We start from the raw sequence: 25,248 nt of genomic DNA, 5'->3' as shown, positions 1-25,248 counted from the left end.
TACAGATCATTTAGATATAAAATCAATAAGGAAAACATTTAGATACAATTCTAACATTTAGATATAAAATCAATAAGGAAAATCAATGAGGAAACATCTCGAATTACACTTTAGACCAGGGGTGTCCAAACTTTTGCCTTCCCTGGGCCACACTGGAAGAAGAATTGTCTTGGGCCACACATAAAATACATTAACACTAACGACAGCTGATGAGCTTTAAATTTTGTCAAAAAAAAAAAAATCTCATAATGTTTTAAGAAAGTTTATGAATTTGTGTTGAGCCACATTCAAACCCATTCTGGGCTGCATGCGGCTCAGGGGCCATGAGTTGGACAAGCTTGGTTTAGACCAAACAGATCTCATAGACATAACAGAACATTCTATCCTACAGCAACAGAGTACACGTTCTTCTCTCGCGCACACAGAACATTCTTCAGGATAGATTATGTTAGACCATAAAATAAGTCTTAACAAATTTAAGGAGACTGGAATCATATCAAGTATCTTCTGATTCCAATGGCATGAAACTAGGTATCAATAAACAAGAGAAATTTTGGAAAATTCACAAATGTGGAAATTAAGAAACGTGCTGCTGAACAACCAATGAGACAAAGAAGAAATTAAAAGGATAATTAAATAATACCTTGAGACAAACAAAAATGAAAACAAAATATGACAACATTTATGGGATGCAGCAAAAGCAATTCTAAGAGGGAAATTTATAGCAATAAATGTATCAAAAAACAAAGCTCTCAAATAATCTAATATTACACCTTAAGGAACTAGAAAAAGAAGAACAAATTAAGCCCAAAATTAGCAGAAGGAAGAAATCAACAAAGATCAGAGCAAGAAATAAATGAAATAGAGACTAGAAAAACAATAGGAAAAAATCAGCAAAACTGAGTTTGTTTTTTTGGGGAAATAAAATTGACAAACCGTTAGACTAAGAAAAGGAGAGAGAAGACTCAAATGAATCAGAAATAAAAGGAGATATTACAACTGATAACACAGCAACGCAAAGAGATAACACAGCAATGCAAAGAATCATAAGTTACTATGAGCAATTATACATCAACGAATTATATAACCCAGAAGAAATGGATAAATTTCTATACAGACACAACTTACCAAACTTGAATCATGAAGAAATAGAAAGTCTGAGCAGATCAATAAAGAGTAAGGATATTAAATGTTCTTAATAAAGTCTCCCACCAAAGAAAAGCCCAGGACAAGATGGCTTCATAGCTTAATTCTAACCAACATTTAAAGAACATTTAAAGAAGGATTGAGAATTCCAATCCTTTTCAAACTCTTCCAAACATTCAAAGTGGAGGGAATTTTTCCAAACTTGTTTTACATAGAAAACACTGAACAAGGCCAAGAACAAGGCCATTATGACTCTGATAACAAAGCCAGAAAAGAACACTACAAGAAAAGAAAACTACAGGTCAATATCTCTGATGAACACAGACAAAAAAAACCCTTAACAAAATACTAGCAAACCAAATTCAACAACACATTAAAAGAATTATACACCATGATTAAAGGGGATTCATAAATGAGATGCAAGGATGGTTCAACATATAAAACCAATGAATATGATATACCACATTAACAGAATGAAGAATATAAAACTATATGATCATCGCAAAAGATGTAGAAAATGCACTTGATAAATGTCAACACTCTTTCATGAAAAAACTCTCAACAGATTCTGTATAGAAGGAATGTACCTTAACACAACAAAGGACATATATATGACAAATCCATAGTTAACATCATACTCAATGTTGAAAAGTTGAAAGTTTTTCCTCTAAGATCTAAGAATAAGGTAAGAAAGCCCACTCTCACCACTTATTTTCAACATAGTACTGGAAATCTTACCCAGAGTAATTAGGCAAGAGAAAAAAAACAGAAGATAATAAGAAAGGAAGAAATGAAATTGTCTCTGTTTGCTGACATGATTTTATACACAGAAAATACAAAACACCAAAAAACTGGTTTGCTGATAAACTCAGTAAAGTTGTAGGATACAAAATCAATATAAAAAATCAGTAACATTTCTATACACTCACAACTACCCAAAAGAAATTAAGAAAAACAAGCAACAAAAAACAAAGTAAAATACTTTAGTGAAAATTTAACCAAGGAGGTAAACTATATATATATATACACGCACATATAAAATTAGTATTTACTAAATATTATTAGTATATACTAAAAACTATGAAACACTGATAAAAGAAATTCAAGAAAACACAAATAAATGGAAAGATATCCTGTGCTCATGATTGGAAGAAATAATATTGTTGGAATATTCATGCTACCCAAAATGACCTACAAATTCAACATAATTCCTATCAAAATTCCAGTGTCACTTTTCACAGAAATAGAATAAACCATCCTAAAATTCATATAGAATCATTTAAAAACAACCCGAAAAGCCAAATAAATCTTAAGTAAAAAGAACAAAGCTGGGGGCACCACATTCCCTGATTTCAAAATATATTAAAGGAATTGAAATCAAAACGGCATGAACTGGCATAAAAACAGACACGCTGATCAATGGAACAGGACAGAAATAAATCCATGTATTTATGGCCAATTGATTTTTGACAAAGGTGACAAGAAAACAAAATGGGGAAAAGTCTCTTCAACAAATGGTGATGGGAAAACTGGAGATCCACATACAGAAGAATGGAATTGGATTGTTATTTCACAATGCATACAAAAATATACTCAAAATGGATTAAAGATTTAAATACAAGACCTGAAACTGTAAAACTACTAGAAAAAAAACATGAGGGAAAAGCTCCACAACACTGGTCCAGGCAATAATTTTTTAGATATGACCTTGAAAGCACAGGTATCACAAACAAAAATAGACAAATGAAATCGTATCAAACTAAAAGGCTTTTGCACAGCAAGGGGAACAATCTAACAGAGTGAAGAGACAAACCATGGTGTGGAAGAAATATTTGCAAAACATACTTGATAAGGGGTTAATATTCAAAATATATAAGGGACTCACACAACTCAATAGCAAAAAAGCAAATAATTAAAAAATGGCCAAAGGACCTGAGCAGACATTTCTCCATTTAAATGGCCAATATGATTAAGAAAAAATGCTCAACATTAGGGAAATGCAAATTAAAACCACAATGAGGTATCATCTCACACCAGTCAGAATGGCTATTACAAAAAAGATGAAAGCTAACAAGTGTTGATGAAGATGTGGAGAAAAGGAAACCCTTGTATATTGTTGGTAGGAATGTAAATTAGTATAGACACAATGGTAAACAGTATGGAAGCTCCTCAAAAATGTATAAATAGAATTACCATATGATTCAGCAATCCCATGTGTAGGTACATATCCACATGTATATGTACACATATATAATATGTATATATAATATATATACACACACACACACAACTATCTATACACACACACCCAGAGTATAGGCATTGTAGCATTATTCACAACAGCCAAGATATGGAATCAACCTAAGAGTCCTTCAATGAATGAATGAAAATTTCTTTATAGAAAACGTGGCATATAAACATATTGGAATACTACTCGGCCTTAAAAAAAAAAAAAAGAAAAAAAAAGGGAAAGTCTGTCATTTGCAACATGAGTGAACCTGGAGAACATCCATATGCTAAGTGAAATAAGCCAGGAACAGAAAGACAAATACTGCATGACCTCACTTATATATGGAATACAAAAAAGTTGAACTCACAAAAGCAGAGAGTAGAATAGTGGTTACCAGAGACTGGGATTGTGGTGGATGGTAGGGTATGGGAAATGGGGAGATGTTAGTCAAAGGGTACAAAGTTTCAGTTACATAGAAGGAATAAGTTTGTGGGTTCTACTAAACAGTAGGGTGACTATACTTTTTTTTTGTTTTAGACAGAGTTTCGTTCTGTTGCCCAGGCTGGAGTACAGTGGTGCAATCTCAGCTCACCGCAACCTCTGCCTCCCAGGTTCAAGTCATACTCCTGCCTCAGCCTTCCAAGTAGCTGGGATTACAGGCGCCTGCTACCATGCCTGGCTAATTTTTGTATTTTCAGTAGAGACACCATGGTTTGTCTCTTAGATTGTTCTCTGTTAGATTGTTCCCTTTGCTGTGCAAAAGGCTTTTAGTTTGACACGATTTCATTTGTCTATTTTTGTTTGTGATACCTGTGCTTTCAAGGTCATATCTAAAAAATTTAGTATTTACCATGTTGGCCAGGCTGGTCTCGAACTCCTGACCTCAGGTGATCTGCCTGTCTTGGCCTCCCAAAGTGTTGGGATTACAGGCGTGAGCCACCATGCCTTGCCTAGGGTGACTATACTTAATAATAATCCAACATTGCTAAAAAAAAAAAAAGTAAATTCCAAATGTCTCACTCCAAAATACAGTAAGTGAGATGATGGACATGTTATTAGCTTGATTTAGTTATTTCATCTTGTTTACATATACCAAAACATCACTGTAGCCCATAAATATAATTAAAATATTGTCAATTAATTTTAAAAGAAGCTAATGAGTTGTTACTAAAACACAAAAATATATTGGAGAAACATACCTTTAAAGGAATGCTGTAATGAATAATGACCCACTAATTAATTTGATCAGACTGCATACTGAAATTTTTATTTTTGTTTATTTTCAGTAAAGGAATACTTATATTGAGGTTTCTTTCCAGTTTTTTTAAAAAAAGTTATTGTTGCTATAGATAAAATCAGAGATGAAGAAAGGAAGGAAGGGACAATGACATTTAAAAAGGCTTAATTTCTGGAAATTAATAGCAATTACTAATCTTCTGATGTATAAACAGAATATGACTCACCACTATCTCTGAAATTAAAACTTTCTGTAAGTAAAGAGATACGAAAACGTTAAAATTTTAAAGGAAGGAATATGAGCACCTAAACAGTGACAAGTGGATATACTGGTATTTCTATTATACATAATTCAGCTAAATACAATGATTTTTAATACTTAGAAAATTGGCACCCTTTCATAACAAATGCAGGGTCCTTTCTAGGCTACTTATAAAAATGCTTTGTGAAACTATTCACTACTTATTTACTTAGATAATATTAAATATATTATTTAATTTATATATTTTTAAATATAAATATTATTTAAATTAGTATTTAAAATATTAATTTTCTTCACATTTTAATGGTTGTATAACATGTTGTAGAAAGATCTGGAAAAAAAAGTGATACAGGCACATTTAAAATCATTAAAGGTTGGAGAAGGAAAAGAAAGATGGTTTGTGGTATTTCTTTGGACCTTCAGAAATTTTACAGAATCTCTTTTCTGAGAGATTATTTAAAACACACATACAAAAACCATATGCCTATCTGACTAAGGTGACTATGGGAAAAGTGAAGGAGTGGAAGAACATGTAGAGTTATCTGTACTGTCAGATGCTGGTGCTTTACACTCTAATGCCCAAAGTAAAATTAAAATGGTCACAGCAACCCACCTGTAGTACTGGAGATGTTCCTAACCAACTGAATTGCATAGAGTGTCACCAAAGAAATTATGAATCAACAATGTGGATGAATTTAGATATAATTAAGCTCAGAGACTTTTTTTTTTTTTCTTAATTTAAAGAATAAAACAATGGCTGGGTGTGCTGGTAATCCCAGCACTTTGGGAGGCCAAGGTGGGAGGACTGCTTGAGCCCAGGAGTTCAAGACCAGCTGGGACAGCATGGCAAGACCTTGTCTCTACTAAAAGTAAAAAAAAGAACAACAACAACAAAAAACCTGGGCACAGTGGCATGTGCCTGTGGTCCCAGCTACTTGGGAGCCTGAAGTGGGAAGACTGCATGAGCTAGAGAGGTTGAGGGGGCAGTGAGCTGTGATCGCACCACTGTACTCCAGCCTGGGTGACAGAGTGAGATTCTGCCTCAAAACAAAAAAAAGTATAAAACTGACATCAATGTATGTACTTAGAATTCTGAAGCTGTTACTAAATCTTTGGAAAATGTAGGGATAGTGTTAAACTCTACATGAGATATTGTGCTAAGCCTTCCCATCATGTTTTTACAATCATTCGTAAGAGTGCAGTCAATCTGACAGGTGAGCTAGTAGTCACGAGGCAGGATTTATGCCCAGCATAAAAACATGCTTAACAAAAATGTAAAAAACTGATAGGAAAATTCTTGATTCTTATGAAAAGGAGAGCAAAAGTCTGTATCTAATATTCTACACAGGGCCTTTTCTAAAGGCAAATAGTAGGCAAGAATTAATGAACTTTTTTAGTTCCTATACTTTTGTTAGGATAAATGTTAAGGAAAAAAAGAAGCCTCCAATTATACTTTTTCATTCTGAATAAACAATGGAAAGGGCAGACTGCATGTTATTTTGAAAGAATGAGCAGGTACAAAAGTATCTCCAACACAGGTAGAAGAATCCCTCAATAATGGGGCATCTTTATTCAGAGAAAAGCTGTCCACTTTAAAACAGAAAGCAAAGCTGAAGAGGGAATCCAAAATCCTGGCTCTGGTCCTAGTTCAGACACTAACTAGCTGTGAAACTCAGGTAAGTCCCTTTTTTCTTTGGGCTTCCATTTCTACTAATTTCCAGGAAAGTTATACTGTTACTCTGAAAGATTTTTCTTATGTTTTTGTTACCAACTTTCTTAGTAAATGCATGGCACATGTTGAATAGTATTGTCAACATGTGCCATGCATTTACTAAAAAAAAGACGTATTTGGCCGGGCACGGTGGCTCACGCCTGTAATCCCAGCACTTTGGGAGGCCGAGGTGGGCGGATCACGAGATCAGGAGATAGAGACCATCCTGGCTAACACAGTGAAACCCCGTCTCTACTTAAAAAAAAAAAAAAAAAAAAAAATTAGCCAGGCGTGGTGGAGGGCACCTGTAGTCCCAGCTATTGGGGAGGCTGAGGCAGGAGAATGGTGTGAACCCAGGAGGCAGAGCTTGAAGTGAGCCAAGATAGCACCACTGCACTCCAGCCTGGGCGACAAAGCGAGACTATGTCTCAAAAATAAATAAATAAACAAACAAACAAATAAAAGACATATTCCTACATATGTCAGTAAAGCACTACAAGAAGTTTTTCGCTTGTCAATGTGGATATTTAGCAACCAAAAATAATTAAATATTTTTATGTATGCTTCGCACATATATATTTGGAACATAATACAAAATAAATGTCTGTTGAATAAACAAATGAATCCATCCATTTATCCGTGTACCTCCCAGGTAAAAAATCATAAGGTTTACTTAGGCTAAATTAGGCATGGAGTTATTACCATGGCTAAAGCCATTCCATGTGCAAGAGGAACATCTGGCTAGAAATTAACAGACGTGAGTTCTAGTCCCGGCTCTGTTATTAACATTCTACTAATACTTAATTTGCGTGGCCTCAGTTTGCCCATTTATGAAAATGCAGATACTAAAATCTTCCCTCCATAGATGAGGACAAATAAAATGATACAGGAAAGACAGAACTTTGAAAAAAATTGAAGTAGTTTATAAAAGATATCAGCTTGTGATATCACATCCACAAAAAAGCTGAATTTAGCAGTATGAAGAAAAAGATTCTGAGAAGGAAAGAAAACTACCAGAGAACTATATCCTCCACTTCATCAGATTTTCTGCTTGGGGCTAAGAGCTGCCCCTCAGAATGAAGCAGATGCTCATAGTAACTCCTAAGCAAACTCTCATGGCACTTGACCATGTCGACTATTTTTTTCTTTTCTTCCTTTTTCTTTTCTAAACAGACTGTATACCATATACACCTTTTACAAAATAACAGTTTATTGAGATATTATTTAATCTATTTATTTTATTATTATTTTTTGAGACAGGGTCTTACTCTGTCGCCCAGGTTGGAGTGCAGTGGCACGAGAGTGGCTCATCACAGCTTTGACCTCCTGGGCTCCTCCCACTTCTGCCTCTCGAGTAGCTGGGACTACAGGCATGCACCGCCATGCCCAGCCATGCCCAGCTAACTTTTGTATTTTTTGTAGTGACAGCGTTTTGCTGTGTTGCCCAGGCTGCTCTTGAGCTCCTGGGCTCAGGCGATCCACCCACCTCAGCCTCCCAAAGTGCTGGGGTTACAGGCATGAACCACTGCACCCTACAGGTATAATTTACATACCACAAAATCTACTCCTTTTAAGTGCACAATTTGGTGGTTATTAGTATATTCATAGAGTTGAGAACTGTCACTACTATCTAATTTCAGAATATCTCATCACTCCTAAATGAAACTACCCATTAGCAGTCACTTCTCATCCTACACCCCTCGGCTCCTCCAGTCCCTGGCAATGACTAATTTACTTTGTGTCTCTGTCAATTTGCCTATTCTGGACATTTCGCATAAATGGAATCACACCATATGTGGCCTTTTTTTTTTTACTGGTTTCTCTTAGTATAAATACCTGACACTAACAAAGTTCTCACCCTGAAATTATGCCTCAGAAAAAAGGACACATGTTCCTTGGGATACCTTACCAAGACTTTCATAAGAAGGGACATTCTATTACTCTATTTTGAATAAGACTGGTATAAGCCAATATGCAGAACCTCTGACTAGAACCTAAACAATTATAATTCTATGATTACAAAAAATGTATCTTGCTTTTCCCATTGTTAAATAAAAGTTTGAATGCAAACATCCTATGAAATGTAAATGTGGAAAAAGGGCAATATTTCCATGTGAACAGATTATTAATTTCAAATATATTTATAAAGCTAAATTAATAAATTAAATGTTACATATTACTGTTTCATCCGATTCCCTACGAGTTTATCATTGAAAATGTGGGGGAAAGTTTAAAATTCAAAATGGATCTGTTCATTGGAAACACAAGGAAGATTACTTTATATTCAAGATTATTTTATATTTGGAACTTCTAGGATCATTCAAAGACAAAGTCAGATCTGCTGATCTTTAGGCCTAAGGTAACTGACTTCTCTCCTAGAACTTTAAAAAAGCAGTTGAGAGTCCAATTCTTAGCAAATATCTCAAAACTGAACTTTGTAAGTGAGTATCATAGAAAAATTGAGTGAGCTAATTTTATTTTAGAAAAATACTGTTAGGGAATGAAGTGATCTTAAGGGCTACTGCCAACCCCCTCATTTAACTGATGAAATAAGGCTGAAAGAGGCTAACTGACTTACCCAAGATCATATGACATGAGGGCTTACCATGCTAAGTACTTTTCATGAATGATTTCTTAGTTTCCCATGACAATTCTATTCATGTCCCTACTTTACAGCTGAGGTTTAGAGAAGTTAAATGGCTTGCTCAAAGCTACTCAGCTAGTATGTGGTAGAGCTGGGATTCTAGTCAGATCTTTCTAGCTTCAGAACCAGAGGGCTTCACGGTGTTGCTATACAAGTCTTCAGCTTCTCATCAGGGACCCCTGATTCACACGGTTTAAAAAAAGCATTTAGCTAGATTTGAAATTTCTAAACTAATTTAATTGGAACAGAAGAAAACATCATTAGAAATTAGCAAAAACAATGGCAAAGTAAGAGAAAAAGATATGGGTGAGATAACAGGTCTGACATTATTTTGAAGTTTATAAAAACATCTAAAAATAAAAAAGGCATGAGTTATTCAAAAGAAGTCAATTTTACCTGGTTAATTCTCTTAGTCGAGTCACCTCAGCATCACGCTGACGTAACGTTATCCCCAATATCTGGTTTTCCTTTTCAGCAGTTTCTAACTTAAACTGGGAGCTCCTCACATTGACTAAGGCTTCTTCCAATTCTAAAACAACAAAAGTGTCAGTTTCCTTATTCCTTTTAAAAAATGTGACCATAACTATTGTCTAAATACATACCAATTTTTATTCTTGTTATCTCAATATCATATTGCTGTTTATTTTCAAGTATAGTTTGATCTTTGTCTTTAAATATACTAGTAAATTTTTTGTTTTCATCTTTCTGATTTTCAATCACTTTTAAGAGCTCTTCATTTTTACTCTGCAGTAACTCCTGGCTCTTTAGTGACTCCTCCAGTTGATTTTGCAGTGACATATTCAATGACTGAAGAGAAAACACTGTAAGACAAAACAGATTAAATAGTTGTTTCCCAAACTGAAAAAGTACAAACTTGGAAAAATACCTGTTTCTTAAAAAAAAAAAAAAAAAAAAAAAAGGCCTGAAATTTATTGATTTTGTTTAACAATTAATTGCATGAGCAGTTCTACATAAATACTACATATATTTTTAAAAACTGATTGGCAGACATCATACCTTTCTTCTCCAGTTGACATTTTAAGAATTTTTTTAACCCTTTTAAAAGACAGAATACATAATCCTTTTAAAAGAAAGAATACATGTACAAAGTTAAAAAATTCAAATACTGGCCAGGCGCGGTGGCTTACGCTTGTAATCCCAGCACTTTGGGAGGCTGAGGTGGGCAGATCACGAGGTCAGGAGATGAAGACCGTCCTGGTTAACACGGTGAAACCCCGTCTCTACTAAAAATACAAAAAAATTAGCCGGGCGTGGTGGCGGGCGCCTGTAGTCCCAGCTACTCGGGAGACTGAGGCAGGAGAATGGCGTGAACCCAGGAGGCAGAGCTTTCAGTGAGCCGAGATTGCACCACCACACCCCAGAATGGGCAACAGAGCGAGACTCCATCTCAAAAAAAAAAAAAATTCAAACACCACAAAATATTAACGATACCAAATGATTCCCAAAGAAGAATCTCCCTCCCACTCCTCCTCTCTGTCTCCAAGACAATCACTATTAATTTTCATATCTTTTGTGAAAACACTTTTACATATGGTATTAATTACACTACACACACACGTACACACACCATACACAATTTCTAACGTTGCCTTTTTCTGCCTTAAGACTGTTGTATACAAACACACAGATCTATCACGTTCTTTTTCAAGGCGATAAAAGTATATGGTACCATTTATTGAGCAACTACATGCTTAGTGAACGCTTACTATGTGTGAGGTATTGTATTAGAATCTGAATATACAGAGATGAATAGCACAGACATGGTCCCTGTTCTCACAGAGCTGATAACAAACAAGTAATTATAAACAGTAATGATCTCAAAGAAACAATAAGATAATATAAAGAACAGAAGCTATTTAAAGTGGCAACTACTGATCTCCCCACTTGTCCTCTAGGCCTCCTCTCTCCTACCCTCTCCCTCTCCTCACCTTTGGTTAACAGTGGAAACACAGTGATAACTTCTGAATCACTCTGGTGAAATTGAACACTTTTATAAAGTGCTCATTCTGTTGGGTAATCATATTTTTTCTTATTGCTTTATAAGATATATATTAAGAAGATTAAGCCTTTATCGTGTCATATATTGTTTCTCCATTTTGCTTATGTGTTTTGAATGTATTTATAATTTTGCTATGTAGAAACTGAAAAAGGTTTCTGGGGACATATTTTATCAATCTGTTCCTCTGTGGCATTTGAGTCTTTGACAGGCTTAGGAAAAGTCCCCCCACCAAAAAAATTTAAAAATACAAATTCTTATCTTTTCTTCTGGTACTATTATAGTTTCTTTATTAAGTTCTGTGATCGTTAAGGACAATTTGGCAATATCTGTCACAATTACAACTGTACATACCCTTTGGCTCAGCAATTCTACTGCTATACATCTATTCTACAAAAATGCTGGCCAAGTGTGGTGGTGGCTCATTGTCTGTAATCCCAGCACTTTGGGAGGCCGAGGTGAATGGATCACTTCAGGTCAGGAGTTCAAGACCAGCCTGGCCAACATGATGAAACCCTGTCTCTAATAAAAATACAAAAATTAGCCAGGCGTGGTGGCAGGTGCCTATAATCCCAGATACTTGAGAGGCTGAGGGAAGAGACTCGCTTGAACCTGGGAGGCAGAGCTTGCAGTGAGCCAAGATCGCACCACTGAACTCCAGCCTGAGTCACAGAGTGACTCAGAACAAACAAACAAAACAAACAAACATCTCAAAAAAAATCTCAAAACAAACAAACCAACAAAAAAGCTGACATATATGCACGAAGACATACAAAGATTTTCACTGCAATGTTGTTTGCACTGGGAAAAGGGGAAAGTACTATTAGCAGAGGACCATATTATGGTAGACCTGGATAAGCAGAATATCCAAGTAATTCGTAAAGAGAAAGATGCATAATTATGTATTTTGATAGACAAAAATATCCACTATATGTTAAGTGAATAAACAGAAACTGTGGAAAAGTATATACAGTGTGATCTCATTTTAAAAAAAGAAAAAGTACATATATAGTTCTATTTGTGCCTGGCACACAGTAGGTATTCAGTAAGTATTTGTTAAATACATCAATTACATATGAAGAGAAGATATGTAAAAGGAAACACACTCCTGTTTTTCAAAAAAAAAAAAAAAAAAAGGTGTATATTATTGGGAAGTGATGGCATCTTTTATTTTCCTATGTTTCTACAATATTTTAAATTTATCCCCTCAAAGTAATTACAAAAGCTCAATTCTTTATCAACATTTCCAGAGCCACAAATAATTTATCAATACTTAAAGTTCTTTTACTTACATTCAAGGTTGCAATCCACAGCACCAGATGGCTTATGAGTTTTCTCTTGTTCTCTGAGTTGCTGGTTCAAAATTCTCAACTGCCTAAAGAAACAATGAAGAACTATGAATGCAAGAATCCCAAGCCAATTTAATAGTATACATGTGATAGCCTATCAAAAAAGATAAAACATAAACCCACTAAGGCGGCAGAAGTCCGTCGCATCCCCAAAAGACAAAAACTAAATAAACATAACAAAACCATACTACTATTATTATGAGGCCTGAGATAATTTTTAAGGTTGCCTGAAACAACCTAACACCTCCCCTCATGGGCCAGGCGCAGTGGCTCACGCCTGTAATCTCAGTACTTTGGGGGATTGAGGCAGGCAGATCACCTGAGGTCAGGAGTTCAAGACCAGCCTGGCCAACATGGCGAAACCCCATCTCTACTAAAAATAGGTGGCACGTACCTGTAATCCCAGCTACTTGGGAGGCTGAGGCAGGAGAATTGCTTGAACCTGGAAGGTAGAGGTTGCAGTGAGCGAGATCGTGCCACTGCATTCCAGCGTGGCAAAAGAGCGAGACCCTGCCTCAAAAAAAAAAACCTCCCCTCACAAGGAAAATGTTAATTTCTCTTTTTTGTCTCTTCAGTGATTTGTTGGTTTTTTTCTATTTCTTTCCTTTTCTACCTCCTCTTGCTGTTTCTCATTGTCTTTCTGTGTATTTTAATCATTGTAGTTAATCATCTACTTTTTAAAAGATTTGTTATTACTATGAACTAGAATACCTACGGGCACTGACTGCTATCAGACATCTATCTCCCTGATGTTTGTCATATGCTGAAACAAAATCTATGCTTCTAATAATTTTATTAGATGGAAAAGTTAGTGGTCTTAAGTAACGAGAATATTAACAGGCTACCAATCTGCCCTGTTACAATGAACTTCACAATATGTATCTGCTTCACAAATAGAAACATAAAAAAGTGTTTTCTTTACTCCTAAGAAGTTATCGCTTTTGGGGAAAAAAGTTACCTCTATTATCTTTCCAGAATTACCTAAAAATATTTTGCCTTAAAATATTTATTTTTGATACTGAATCTAAAATGATAGTACCCTACCTTGCATCACTCACATGTATTAATTTTGAGTTGATTAAAGTGATAAAATATTTTTTAAAAACCCAACTATACAAGTTTTAGGGGGAAATCTACATAATCTTGAAGTGGGGAAGGCATTTCTAAGTGAAACTCAATATCCAGCAAGCATCAAGGAAAAGAACAAAAGATTTAACCATATCAAATTTTGAAACTTGTAAAATTAAAAGCCTGAAAGAAAATACCTGCACATATGTTATAGACAAGGGCTCCATAACATTTAAAGAACTCCTACAAATCAGTAAGGAAGGCAACCTAGTAAAAAGTGGCAAACGATAAGAATGAGCAGTTCACATAAGAAATAGAAACGGCCTATAAGCGTATGATAAAAATGTTCATCTTCACTAACAGGAAGAATTGCAAATTTAAAAGGAGATTTTTTTGGCCACAGGATTGACATAAATAAAAGGAAATAACACTTTCTGATGATAGTACAGGGAAATGAATTATCTCAATTCATGTGATTATATCAGTATAACCATTCTGGATGGCAATTTGAAATGTCCAACAAAATGTATAATGTTCATAATCTCTGACAAAATTATTCTACTTCTAGGTTGTCGAGCATCAGAAACAGTTTTACATATGCAAAAGCATCTCAAACCTTATAGATATATACAAGAATATTCACAACAGCAATTATTTAATAGTGCCAAGTTGGAAACAACTGAATGTTACAAAAATTATGGTACATCCATATACGAAATACTAATACACAGATATTAAAATGAGCAAGAGGTCCATTTGTACTGATGTGAAAAGATCTTCAAGACATTATGAAGTGAAAGAAGCAAGTTCCAGAACAACAATATAATATGAGCTTATTTTTGTTTTAATAAAATTCTGATTTTCTTTAAAGGTTTCCCATTTACAACAGAAGCTTTCCTTGATAATCTTTTTGTATGTCCCTGGTCAGATTCTCTTCTCAAATGTAACCAATCTAAACTTCTAATAATTCACTGCAAGCCTCTCATTCCTACCTTCCTCTTCTCAACTGTTTACTTTCCTTTTTCACTAAAAATAATGTGGTTTGGGGATAAACACAGTCATCCTTTGGTCCCAGGGTGTATCCATATGTGTACTAACCCTCATTTTTTCCATCTAGTCTGGGTGAGTAGCCTCATCTGTGCCCTGCATCCCACCCTCCTCCTAGACCATCAAGGACTCTGCTCCTATCCCACTCCCTTTATCTTCTATATCTGCAGTTTCTCCCTCTTTGCCAGTTCATGTGCCTAAGCCAAGAAATATATTAAAACTCTTCCCATATTAAAAAAAATTCCCTCCAACTTAACTGTACAACTAGCTACTTTCATTCCTCTCATTCCCTGCTTTCAGGGCTAGGCTTTTTAAAAAATTATTCTATTTAAAATGATACATGATAAAAACAGAAAAAAGGATATTTTAAAAACTGATGTTACACATGCTACTTTAAAATATTATGTACTAAATTTAAATATACTGGATTTTAAAAAAGGAAAAGAAGAACTGCTGCTATTCAGGCAAATATTTCTTTTATTCAAGTCATTCTTTTTTTTAGATAGCTTGAGATAAAACTGACATACTATAAACTACATAAATTTAAAGTGTGTCATTTTATGTTCTGCCATATGATGTAGTAAAATCACCATCACAATTACAATATTCATCAGCAGCCATAAAAAAGAATGTGATCATGTTTTTTTGCAAGAACATGAAGGGAACTGGAGGCTATCATCCTTAGCAAACTAATGCAGAAACAAAAGCAAATACCACGTTCTCACTTACAAGTGGGAGCTAAATGATAAGAACTTATTAACACAAAGAAGGAAACAACAGACACTGGGGTCTGGGTGGTAGGAGGGAGGGGAAGGTATAACTATTGGGTACTGGGCTTAATACATGGGTGATGTAATAATATGTACAACAAACCTCCTGTGACACATTTACCTATGTAACAAACCTTCACGTGTACCCCCAAACCTAAAAGTTTTTCAAAAAAGATATTTATCATCCCCAAAAGTTTCCTCATAGCCCTTTTCATAACCCTCTTCCCAGATAACCACTTATTTATAGATTAGTTTGCATATTCTAGAATTATATATAAATGGAATCATGGAATATATACTCTTTTAGCCTGGCTTCTTTCACTCAACATAAGAATTGTGGGATTCATCCATGCTGTTGCATGTATCAATAGTTCCTATCCTTTTATTGTTGAGTAGTTTTCTACTGTATGGTTATAGCACTATTTGTTTATCCATTCACCCATTGATAGACATTTGGGTTGTTTCCTATGAACACTCATCAACAAGTTTTTGTGTGGACATATGCTTTGACTTCTCTTACATACCCAGGAGTGGACTGGTTGGATCATATGTTAGATATACGTTCAATTTCTAAGAAACTGCCAAACATTTTTTCCAAAGTGTTCAAATTATTTTACATTCCCACCAGTTAATTGTGAAAGTTCCCATTCCTTCACATCCTAACATTTACTAATTTTGAATTTTAGCCATTCTAATGGTATGCAGTGGTATTCATCATGGTTTTAATTTTCACTTTCCTAATGATTACTGATAAGCCTCTTTCCATGTTCGTATTTGATATTCATATTTGATATCCATTTATTTGGTGAAGTATCTGTTCAAATATTTTGCCCATTTTTAAGCTTGATATTTAAAAATTTATACTGTCTTAAGTTCTTTGTACATTCTAGTACAAGTCCTATATCGGGTACATGTTTTGCAAATATTTTCTCTCAGTCTGTTGGTTGCTTCATTTTTAGTAAAAGTGCTTTTTGAAGAACAAAAGTTTTAAATTTTGATGAAGTCCACTTTACTCATTTTTTTCTAGTTTATATTTTTTGTGTTATATTTTTAAAATCTTTCCCACTCCAAAATCCCTAAGATCTTCTCTTATGTTTCCTTTTAGAAGTTTTGTAGTTTTAGTTTATATATTAAGATCTGTGATTCATTTCAAGTCAACTTTGTGTACTGTATGAGGCAAAGGTTGAGGTTCATTTTTTAAAAACATGATTCTCCCATTGTTTCAGCACTATTTATTGAATATTCTTTCGCCACTGAATTTCTCTGATATCTTTGCAAAACACTATCTCTATGTGTGAATTTGTTTCTATACTCTACTCTGTTTCAACGATCTATTTGTCACCTTTACACCACACCTCTTAGAATACTAATCCTTTATGTTTTGAAATTGAATAGTACCAACTTGGTTCTCCTTTCTCAATACTGTTTTGGGTATTTAGATTCTTTGAATTTCCATGTAACTTTAGAATCAGCTTCAATTAAATATTTAAAAACAGCATGCTTGGGTTTTTACTTTAATTACATAAAATCTATACATCAATTTGGGGAGAAGTGACATCTTAAGTCTTAAATTTATGGATCTAGTTTATCTCTCACTTATACTGATCTTTCATTTCTCACAACAATATTTTGTAGTTCTCAGTGTACGGGTCTTACATATTTTTCAAATTTATCCCTAAATTGTTCATATGTTTTTGATGCGACTCTAGTACTGATTTTAATTTCAAATTGTTCATTGCTGATACATAAAAATTCAATTGATCTTGTATCCTGCAACTTTGCTAATCTTTCTTATTAACTCTAGCAGCTTTTTTTGTAGATTCCATAGGGTTTTCTACAAGAATTATCATGTCATCTGTGAACAAGACAGTTTTACTTCTTTCCTTTCCAATGTGACTGGCTTTTATTTCTTCTTCTTGCCTTACTGCACTTGTTAGAACCTCTAGCACACTGTTAAATAGAAATAACAATCATTATTTGCTGGGTAACATTCATACATTCTCCAGCATATACAGAAACAAAATATATATATTTATATATCTAAGAAGAATTTTAAAATAATAGGATGATATTACAAATACTACTTAAAAATACCATGTATTGAATTTAGGATTACATAATTTTAATGGAAAGAAAATAACAAGCGAAACCAAAACTGATTAACTTTAGGCAAATATTTCTTTACTTCAAGAAATATTACTCCTAAGTAATCTAAAATTTAGGAAATAGGATATGAAAAATGCAGAGTCTGGAATTCATATTGTCAAAATTACTAACACATTCTGATCTATAACCATAATTTCCAAGGTTGTCTTAGTTTTACGTATAGGTTCAATGTTCACATCAGTCTACTCTTTTGTTTGAATTCCTCTTTTGGTTGACTGGACTTTGCCATTCAAGTTTTTTGTTTTGTTTTTTAAAGGAGTTCAAGGCTGTTAAACTTCCTAAGTTCTTGCACACTTGAGAATATGACTGTTGCCTTGACACTAAAAGGACAGCTAGACCACATTAGAGATTCTCGGGGCATACTTTCTTTCCCTCAGAACTTTGTAAATGATATTCTATGATCCTTTGGCAATGAAAATCACTGTGAAGAGACTGGAGATAGCCTAAAATGTTTCTCTTCATTTGTAATTTTCTGTTTCTTTTGAGTGTCTCCAAAAATTAACTTTTTTCATCCTTAGGGTGTAGTAACTTTACCAGCATATGTGTTGGTGTTGATTATTTTGCACGGTTTTTCTGAGATCTTCTACGTCCTATTCATCTGCTGACAAAGATCTTTTTTTTTCTTAGAGATAGGGTCTTGCTCTGTCTCCCAGGCTAGAATAAAGTGGTACAATCAGAAAATTTTCTTGTTATTGATAAATCTCTTGTCTTTAATCCATTTGTTCTGTTCTCTTTTTTCAGGAACACCAATTTTATATCTATTTCCTTTTTCATATGTATTATCTTCTTCATAATAATTTTTAGATCATTCTTTTTCTATTTTGCCTTGTGTGATTCCCTCAAGCTTATCTACTATGCATTCAGTCAATTTAACAAATATTTGTTAGAATGAGTGCTAGGCACAATTCCTAGCACTAGAAATATAGCTGCAAACTCTAAAGAGACAAAATTTCAGCCTTCTCAAATTCAGAGACAGAAACAACAAAAAACAAGAACTTACCAGGAGGTAACAAAAGGAAGAAGAGAAAATTACTGTTTAATGGGTACAGAGTTCATGTTGAGGATGAAAAAGTTTTGTCACAGATAGGGGTGATGGTTACAGAACACTGTGAATTTATTTATTGCCACTGAAATGTACACTTGCAAATGGTTAAAAATAAAAAGGTATGTATTATACATATTTTACCATAATAAAAATATATAAAAATTTTTAAAAGGGTTTAGGAAGAGGAAGAAGCTAAGGTTACTAGGAGACACTGAACTATGAATTTAGTAGCAATTAAAACAGAAAGACGGCCGGGCGTGGTGGCTCAAGCCTGTAATCCCAGCACTTTGGGAGGCCGAGACGGGCAGATCACGAGGTCAGGAGATCGAGACCACCCTGGCTAACACAGTGAAACCCCGTCTCTACTAAAAAATACAAAAAACTAGCCAGGCGAGGTGGCTGGCGCCTGTAGTCCCAGCTACTCGGGAGGCTGAGGCAGGAGAATGGCGTAAACCCGGGAGGCGGAGCTTGCAGTGAGCTGAGATCCGGCCACTGCACTCCAGTCTGGGCGACAGAGCGAGACTCCGTCTCAAAAAAAACAAAAAAACAAAACAAAAAAAAACCAGAAAGACTTGGGGGGAAAAACTAAAAACCCAAAAAGCAACAAAACAAAAAATTTCAGGCTTCATAATACTTAAGTTCTAGTGGACTACAATATCCCTGACTTTGTCTGTTTATTAATTATCTTACATTTGTTTCTAATGGGGCTTTCATTTTTGTAATTTTTTTGCTTTCTTTTATTTTTCTGAGTTCACTTAACTCACTGTTCTTCTTTTTCTTGAGCATTTTGTCTCAATCTCACTCTTTCTCCCTGTAAGAGATCCCATTATCTTTAATTTCCTTGACACTATGGAACACTGTTTTAAGTTTTTCTGAAGTTCTTTGAGTAATTTGTCTTGTGATATTTATTCTTAACCTACATTTGTTCTTGTTGTCAGTTTATTTTAATGCAATGCAAAATCTCTCCTATAAATTGTCTTCTTCCTGTGACTTTTGTGATGTCACTCTCCTAATTTTAATCTTCTGTTGTTTCCTGAAAAAGTTGTTACTCCCCACGAATTCACCTTTCACTGCGCTCACACACTCTACCTTCTTGGTGAATATATCACTTACTTATATGCTGGTAATAAATCACTTACTTTCAATGAAATTGTCTCCAGTGTCTACAACAGTGCCAGATCTATACAAAAAGCTCAATAAAAACATGTTCAGAGAATAACTCCCGAGTCTACATTTCCATCTTGCATCTTGTTCCTATACTCCATATGGTCTAACTCAGCAGGTCTAAATCTTAACTCACAGGCTCTCCTATTACCTTGCCTAACTCAAAAAATGGTAACAATATGAAATAAACAAATCTATTCTGCCTCTAGTAGCTCCCATCTGCAAGAATTATGTTACCATTTGTTAAATTATGAAGACAGAATCTGAACATCATCCTTGACTCCTTCCATTCACTCCCGTTTCATTTTTATGTTCTGTGTGGCTATATAATGGTCTCATAGTTGAGTTTAATATCAGGAGGTGGTCATGAATTATTGGCACTCTCTAGCTCAATGCCTCTTAACTGGAGGTTAATACCCACCAAACTCCCATCCAGGAAATTTGGGAATGTGCCAAGCCTTCTGGTGGTCAAAATTAATGGCACTACAGACATTTAGAGGTTGGGGACTAAATGCTGAACTAAAGGCTAAATGCTGAACAACTGTGTCAGAAGACACATTAAAAACTCTCTAGCCTAAATGCCAAAAATGCCAAAATATCATAGAAACGATGCATCTAGCTATTTTTTAAGCCACAAGATGGCAATAAACTGCAAGAAAGTCCTAAAAGATGTGGTTAAAAAGAAACACGTAGTTTCCAAACATCTAAACAGGAAAAAAAAAAATACTTTTTTAAAAATTGAAAATGATGACAAACACTTTTGAATGAACCAATGTATTCCAATTTTTATTTGTAATGGAGATAATGGGTAATTCTTTCCAAATAAATTACCAAAGTGGCACAAAATTTCCTACACTACTGCCAGAAACCTCATTCTACTAAAAAGAACATGCCTAACAAATTCTTCATTTTTTAGTTATTTCATCTCTTAGAAGGTCAAGTAAACAACAGTGGCAATAGCATGCTATATAATCTTTGTCCTGTAAAGACAGCCAGCCAAATAGCTCTGGTGCCGGTTGAAGAATTAGGTCAGACATCAAACAAATACCTTTAAAAAAAAAAAAACTAGAAACAAGTGGTGGCCCATAAAACAGTAAACTTCATTTTCTTGAGTGGCTTACGAATTAGCCCCTAAGGCAATTTAAAAATGTTCTAAGGAACTGAAATAAATAAGAACCACTAATATTTTCCATGGTAACAATGTTAAAATAAAATATTCTCAGACTAAGTTTTGGTATCCTTATTTAAGAAACCAATTATTTGATTGTCATTCCTTTCAATAATATGCTTATTTTGAATGGCTTACAATATATTCTATGTTCCACAAAATACACCTAAATAGTGAGGTATAATTAAATCTCTACTTCCTAACTGAGACAGTGTAAAAGTCTACAAGTTAAGATCACTGTACTCTAAAACCAAATTGCCTGGGTTCAAGTCTTGAGTCTAACTTCTTAGATGTATAACCTTGGGCAAGTTACATAAACCCTTTGTGGCCTTGATTTCCTCATCTGTAAATGCAAGTAAAGAGCACCTACTTCACAAAGCTGTTGTGAAGATATAAAGAGGTGACACATATCAAGGACAATAGTCTGGCATATAAAAAACATTCAATAAATGTTAGCAGTATTTGCTGTTCATTAATTATTTACTCATTTTTGGTTTTAAAAATTTATGCTGGTATAGGAATTCCTTAGGTCAAGACTGAAGACGATATTAGATCTTAAACCCAGCAACCCCATCTTGTATCATAGTATCTACAGGATAATGACCTCTGGAGAAAGAATCCTAAACGAGTGCATCTCACTAGCTATCATGCCTCATAGGCTCCGGATATATATATTTTAGCCATGCTCCAACTATTTAATTGCTTTCCAGTTTCTTTAAAAATGTGTGTAGATCCTTGCAGGTCCTATCTTACTGAATGTCTATAGCTTATGCAGCTGTAACACTCTCTCAGGGCACACTTGCATTGCAGTGCTGCAGATGCACCTGACTCCAATTTTTTGCAAAGTGTATTAATAAACAGACACTGAAGTGTTGGCCTTGATGGTCATCACTGAAACATTCAAAGATATTATTGATAATATGTGGGTGATTCCTCCTTATTTCAAGATTAGATCCCTGGTCTACATCTTTCCTAAACAAATTAAGAATGTAATTCCAACAAGTTAAGATGACCAAAAGAAAAAATACCAAAGAATTTAACTTTTTCCTATGTCTAAGTGTGGTGGGGCTAAACTAGTGCTTACTAAGGTTCTCCTTTCCTTCCTGGGTGTATAGAAGTATGGAAAAATTATATATCTATGACATTATTTTATATATATACATATTGTATATAAATGTGCGGTATGTGTGCATGTATGTTTGTCACTGCGTATATATACACACACATATGTATATATACACATAAACACACACATATATGCATATATACACATAACCACACATATATGTATATATACACATACATATACATATATATGTTTATATGCACATACATATACATATACATATATATATGTTTTCATTCACAGTTCCTGGCTGTCAATGCCCACAGCCTTTGTTATTTGTTAAGCAGTCAAAACCAAAAACATACCTTTTATTAAAGTATTTGGCCTTTTGTCCCTGGTTCCTGAAGCAGCTTCAGACCAGCTTCAGTGATAAAGGTGAAAGACAGTCATTTGTTAATATTCAAGTACTTTAGGCCTCAGAAGCAGGCCTCAGAAAACAGAATCTCTCCCTCTAATCTTCTCTTGCCATCCTTTCACATGCTCCTTTTTCCTCCCCATGGTAGGCCATAGGAACTAAAAATACACTTTAATTTTCTCCCACCTTTCTTACTGCTGGCCATAAGGAAATTCTCTGACCTACCTTGTCTGTCTGTAGGTCATAAGAACCCCATTTCCGAAGGGGACCTGCCTCAAACTGAGGAGAAAGGAATGTTCCACAGAGAGGCCAAAAAATTTGAACGGACAGAACTTCTTGGGTTTCCACACTCTATCTATTTGCATTAGATCGTACCCTTTTTGTCAAATCACATTTCTTCACAGTTGTCCATGATTCAACCATGACTATCCAATGAAACCTCCATAAAAGGCCCAAGAGGACAGGGTATGGAGAGCTTCCAGATAAACACATGGTGGTTACTAGGGGGTTGTGCATCCACCGAGGGCATAGAAGGTCCACGCCTTTTCTCCAATACCTTGCCCTTTGCATCTCTTCATCTGTATCCTTTACAATATCCTTTATAATAAAGTGGTAAACTTAAGTGTTTCCATGAGTTCTGTGAGCCACTCTAGGAAATTAACTGAACCCAAGGAAGGAGGTCAAGGGAACTTCGATTTATAGTCAGTCAGTCAGAAACACAGGCAAAACAACCTGGGGCTTGTCATTGGCATTGGAAGTAGAGCTCAGTCTTGTGGAACTGGGCCCTCAACCTGTGGGATGTGATACTATTTCCAGGTAGACGGTGTTGGAATTGAACTGGAGGACACCCAACTGGTGTCTGTTGCAGAAGTGATTGTTTGCTTGCTGGTGGGGAGAAATCCCTACACATTTGGTCATGGAAGTGTTCTGTGTCAATTGTTGTGTGAGGGCAGAAGAAAAACAGTTTGTTTTTAATACAATGTCCCAGACCTTTCTATTAGGCAGGGCCTTGTGCCTTGTTTCAGCCTATAAAATATAAGTGGTAGCGAAATGATCACTTCTGGGTTGAGCGATGTAAGACTCCTCCCTGTTGCCATATCCACATTCTCTTTTTCCTGGACAACACATACTGAGACAGTGGCTTCATAAAATGGAGGGAGTCTGGATCCTGAGTCACAGGATGAAAGAGCCACCAATGATCCATGTTAGTCTTGGCATGAGAAAGAAACTTGCTGTGCTATGCAAATGAGATTTAGAAGTTTGTTCCTGCAGCATAACTTAGACTAGTCTGATAAACGTACAGAGGTACTTCATTTTCCTGCCTACACACTACCAAGTGACAACAGGGGTAAAGGAAGTGGGAGAAAATACGTACAAGGGGGCAGAAGTAAAGGAAGACCTGGAGAATGCTGGAAATCTCTGAAAAATGAGGAAGAAAAGTAGAAATACAGTAAGACAGCAAATCAATTTTACTTATGAAGTCCTAGGTTTATCATTTGGCACCTTTGTTCTGGCCTGGAGACATCTTTGCATACAGACAAAAATATTCCAAGAGCAATTCTTACCTTCGTAACTGAGCATTCTCACTTCTTAATGGTTGCATGGCCAGTGCTATCTCAACTTGAATATCTGTGTTTCCACTTACTGCTGGAAGTACAGATATACATGCCTCCATTTCTATAACCAACCTCTGAATTTCTGAATCCTCTATAAAAGGAAACAGAAATGAGTAAAATCAATATTATATTTTTGGACAAGATTATTAGTATATATTACTAAAAAAGAAAATATAGGTATGTACATTCTTGTTATAAATTCAACTCAATTATTTATAAATCTATTATACAGGTTCCATTTTTCTCTTTCACGCTGCTGGTATTTGCTTCCTCAGAATTCTAAAGAAATTAAGTTCAGTAAACTAAAGATTAATCTTAAATCACAGGATTATTACATAAGTGAATTTTTTTTTTTTTTTTTAGTTCAGGAGTCAAGTAGGAATGTGACTTACACAAATTTCTTAGTGCATACTTACCAAGGGCCACAGTGGACTCCTATGATTGCTATAGGGTTTCCTATAATTGGTTATAGTATTAACATTTATAATACAACCTTTGATCCTAGCATAAGCAAACAGTTCACTTTAGGGGGTTAATATGGCAAAATATTGAGTGAGGGTCCGCTAAGATAGTTTCATTATTTAATTTTCTAAAGTAGATTGAACACAAGCCACCACATCTCATTTCATGTGACATCAAAGGGTTGTTAATAATTGTGGAGAGTGGATGTTTTTGAAGACTGCAAACAGACACAGGCATGGAAGGCAGATATTAATTCTTTTGCCTTTTATCTTTGCCCCTCATTCCCATTCATATTTACTATGGGCTAAAAGTACTTAAAATTATTTATTAATTATCTGATAACCAACAGGTTGAAAGTATATTCTAAGTTACAAAATGTATTCAGTTTCACAGATATTTTAACATCCTGATGAAAAGTACATATACACAGTAAACAACTGTGTTCAATTATCAAGCAGTCTTCTACCAATTTTTATTTATTTAGAGACGGAGTCTCGCTCTGTTGCCCAGGCTGGAGTGCAGTGGTGCAATCTCGGCTCACTGCAACCTCTGCCTCCCGGGTTCAAGCGACTCTCCTGCCTCAGCCTCCTGAGTCGCTGGGATTGCAGGTAGTAGCCATCATGTCTGGCTTTTGTATTTCTGTAGAGATGGGGTTTCACCATGTTG

The 25,248-nt window shown here is 35.0% G+C and overlaps 1 protein-coding gene across 6 annotated transcripts in view; it reads right to left on the bottom strand.

Moving 5' to 3' along the window:
- The window catches only part of CCDC14 (coiled-coil domain containing 14), a 71,646-nt gene that overhangs the window by 24,058 nt on the left and 22,340 nt on the right, over nucleotides 1-25,248 (bottom strand). For all 6 annotated transcript variants that reach the window (XR_007723590.1, XR_007723589.1, XM_050781617.1 and 3 more), the window contains exons 9-12: nucleotides 24,070-24,211; nucleotides 12,539-12,621; nucleotides 9,832-10,050; nucleotides 9,626-9,758 (exon numbers count right to left, since the gene is read on the bottom strand). Coding sequence is in view for 4 of the 6 variants with exons in the window: in XM_050781617.1 (XP_050637574.1) it covers nucleotides 9,626-9,758; nucleotides 9,832-10,050; nucleotides 12,539-12,621; nucleotides 24,070-24,211 (577 nt within the window). In the remaining 2 variants the exon portion in view is untranslated. The remainder of the gene's footprint in view (nucleotides 1-9,625; nucleotides 9,759-9,831; nucleotides 10,051-12,538; nucleotides 12,622-24,069; nucleotides 24,212-25,248) is intronic.

The sequence above is a fragment of the Macaca thibetana genome, chromosome 2 (assembly GCF_024542745.1).
Source record: "Macaca thibetana thibetana isolate TM-01 chromosome 2, ASM2454274v1, whole genome shotgun sequence".
NCBI lineage: Eukaryota > Metazoa > Chordata > Mammalia > Primates > Cercopithecidae > Macaca > Macaca thibetana.
The sequence above is the reverse complement of the archived record's forward strand: the minus strand, read 5'-3'. Positions and strand labels throughout refer to the sequence as shown.